The following is a 2,988-nucleotide window of genomic DNA, read 5'->3' on the forward strand; positions in this document are numbered from 1 at the left end:
ATTATTATAATGACCCAGATTTTGTGACTATCTAAAAGCCCTCATTTAGATGCAACACTGAAAAACAAACAAACAAAAAAACCACCCAGACACAGTGTAAAAAGAACACAGAGCCATCTATGACTCTGCAAAACAACAACAAGCTAGAATCTTCTCTAGTGAAGCATCCAGGTTACATTTAAGTTAAACATCACCCTGAGCTAAATATAGAACGTGGGAAATTCTACAGAAACAGGTGACCCAGATTCCTCCGCCAGATAACCGGCTTGGGGAATGGGGATGCGGGGATGCGGGGAAATGGGACAGATTTAAAGGGACCCCTGCAGTGCGGAAACCTTGTGTGCAGCCTGATGGAAGCAGCCACTGCAAGGACTCTTCTTGTGTGTTGTTGGAGGAAACCAAGGGGTTTGACCATGAGCAAGTACTCGTTGATATTGCAATGGTGTTAGAAATTTTGCTAGACGTAATTGTAGAATTGCAGTTATGGCCTAAACATGTCCAGTTATTATACATAAATGCTGAAGTCCTCTCAGGTACAATTACTGCAATGCTGGGATTTACTTTAACGTCTCCTGGAGGAAATGAGGTGGGCATGGGAGAGGCGCACATAAGGGTTAAATTGACCGCTTTGACTGCTCTTTCTACTTTCATGCATATGTGAACATGCCTAGCTATACTAATAAAAGGGTAATATGCTAATTAGACCAGACATTCTTCAGGATCAGGCTGGCAGGGGAGAGCAGTTAGGGGGTGATCAGGCTGGCAGGCAGAGTGGTTAGGGGTGATCAGGCTGGCAGGCAGAGTGGTTAGGGGTGATCAGGCTGGCAGGCAGAGTGGTTAGGGGTGATCAGGCAGGCAGGCAGGTGAGTGGTTAGGAGCCAGCAGTCCTCCCGGATTGGAGAGGGTGCAGGCCAAGCTGAGGGATTCCCTTCTCCCGTGCACGAATTTCGTGTACCAGGCCTCTAGTAATGAAATAAGTATAAAAGTCCACATAAGCTCCCACTGGCTTGATTTTACCAGTGCCCCCTTGTGGTAGCCCAGTGCATACACTCTGGGGAGGGGACCCTGGTCCAACCCAGGAATCAAAGGGAACTGGCTCCTGCACCTTCACAATGCCCGCCCCCCCCTCCCCCCCGCCCCCCGCAACCCCACAATATCTGCCACCTGCCTTCGGGCCTCTGCCCTCTGTCCTGGTCCTGGACTATCTCAGCACCTGCTAGACACTCTCGTTCTGACCAGCGACCTAACTTCTCTGAGCCCCAGAGTCTTGTTTCAAAACTGGGAATGGTGATAGCTACCTCCTGGCTTGAAGCCCTCAAAACACGTGACTCTTTCCTCCTCTTCCTGTCTTTGGTTCCTCTTGGTTTAGCTGAACTCTGCAGGCTGGGGAGAGCCAAGCTTCGTGAGCCTGTATCGAGGCTGCTGATGATACAAATGAGGCCGGCTGGCAGGCTTTGGTGCACGGAACTCAGCTCGGAGCCAAGCCTCCTCCTCCTCCTCTTCCTCCCCCCGAGCATCTCTGCGAATCATAGCTTCCAGCTATTAAACTAAAAATGCATCTTTCACTGTCAAGAAGCCATGCCACAGACATCCAAGAGTCCTTAGCTATGCAAGTTTGCTATCTTGGCCTAGAAATGGGGCAGCTGAGCCAACTTAATATCTTCCTTCAAGAATCTGCCGGCGCTGATGCCAAGAATGTTCACCAGCTGTCTCTGGCTCTGATGAGCGATGAACCAGAGGAGCCCAGAGGAGCCACATTTGACCTGTTGTGAATTCAGCTTCCACCACCGGGCGGCGTGGGGCCTGAAGACAGGCCCCAGGCAAGGGGCTGGGCCATGTTCAGCGCCCATCTCAGCAGAAGGGCTTCCGATGGAGGACCAGCCGTCAGAGGGCCCGGGCCTGGGCCTGCAGCACCCGGCCTTACAGGCAACGGTGAGTATTTTGATTTATATTTAAAGGAATAGAGAAATTCTGGAGAGTGATGGAATCTACTTTTCATCTATAAAATGGCCAGAGCTAAACTTCTGTCTTTTCTTAGCTACACTTAGGTCATCACCGCATTAACAGAAATAGCAAAGCTTTAGGATCAAGTGGCTTTCTTCATGAGCTTGGGCCTGGGAGACTGTTAAACCCCAGAGCCCAGCAGGGGCAGTGGGACAGGCTGTTCTGCAGTCACTCCCTGCGGGAGGAGCGCCCACCGGACACGCGGCCTGGACAGGCGGGCTTCCCCGGTCACTCCAGCACATGATGGCTCAGCAGGTCTATTCGTGGCTCAGAGACCTCCTTCTCCTCTACCCCAGGGTCCGCAGAGTCCTTTAGTTAATGTTGCCGAGTGGGCAGGTCCAGTTACTCCACCAGCGCCTGAAGCAGGACGGCTGGGGACCCCTCTCCTTCCCGCTGCTCCCCTCCCCTTTCCCAGACAGACCCTGGTTCCAGACCTGCCTGGGCAGCCGGGCCTCAGCCTGGAAGGACTGGCCCTCACCTCCAGGTGGCCACAGACCTTGTCCTTGGGATCTCAGGCTACTAGTAGCTTCCTCCTCTGCAGCCTGTTGTGTCCTGCGGGGATTAGGGATGGCCGGTCGCTCACCCCCCAGGTCATCTGTCACCTGCCTCCCACTTGTCGTCACCAGCCAGGGTTTGTTTCCATAACCTGGGTTCATGGGACTGAGGGGTTCATGGGACTGAGGGCTTCATGGGACTGAGGGGCCCCTCCAACCCTCCACACCCAGAGGCCTTCGCTCTGAACTGTCTGGAGCCGCTGGCAGTGGGTGTGGAAGAAGCGCCTCCTGTTGTAACTTCATCACCAATTAAGTGAACCTCTGGCATCCTCAGAGGAAAAATTACTACAAGCTCTGAATACATGTTTGAAAGATCAGCATGATCATTATAGAGCATTACTCAGTTTGTTAAGTGTGCTTTAAAAAACCCACCATGGAATATATCTTTCATTGTAAGGGCATCTGTTGTTTCTTACAAATGATTAGCTGT

General features: G+C 52.1%; 1 protein-coding gene across 2 annotated transcripts in view; it reads left to right on the plus strand.

Annotated features, from left to right (window-relative positions):
* The first annotated feature begins 1,824 nt into the window (after positions 1 to 1,824).
* The window catches only part of TMEM225 (transmembrane protein 225), a 9,898-nt gene continuing 8,734 nt past the window's right edge, over positions 1,825 to 2,988 (plus strand). For both annotated transcript variants that reach the window (XM_023762059.1, XM_023762060.1), the window contains exon 1: positions 1,825 to 1,932. In XM_023762059.1, coding sequence (XP_023617827.1) covers positions 1,836 to 1,932 — 97 coding nt within the window. In that variant the 5' untranslated portion in view covers positions 1,825 to 1,835. The remainder of the gene's footprint in view (positions 1,933 to 2,988) is intronic.

The sequence above is a fragment of the Myotis lucifugus genome, unplaced genomic scaffold (genome assembly GCF_000147115.1).
Source record: "Myotis lucifugus unplaced genomic scaffold, Myoluc2.0 scaffold_229, whole genome shotgun sequence".
NCBI lineage: Eukaryota > Metazoa > Chordata > Mammalia > Chiroptera > Vespertilionidae > Myotis > Myotis lucifugus.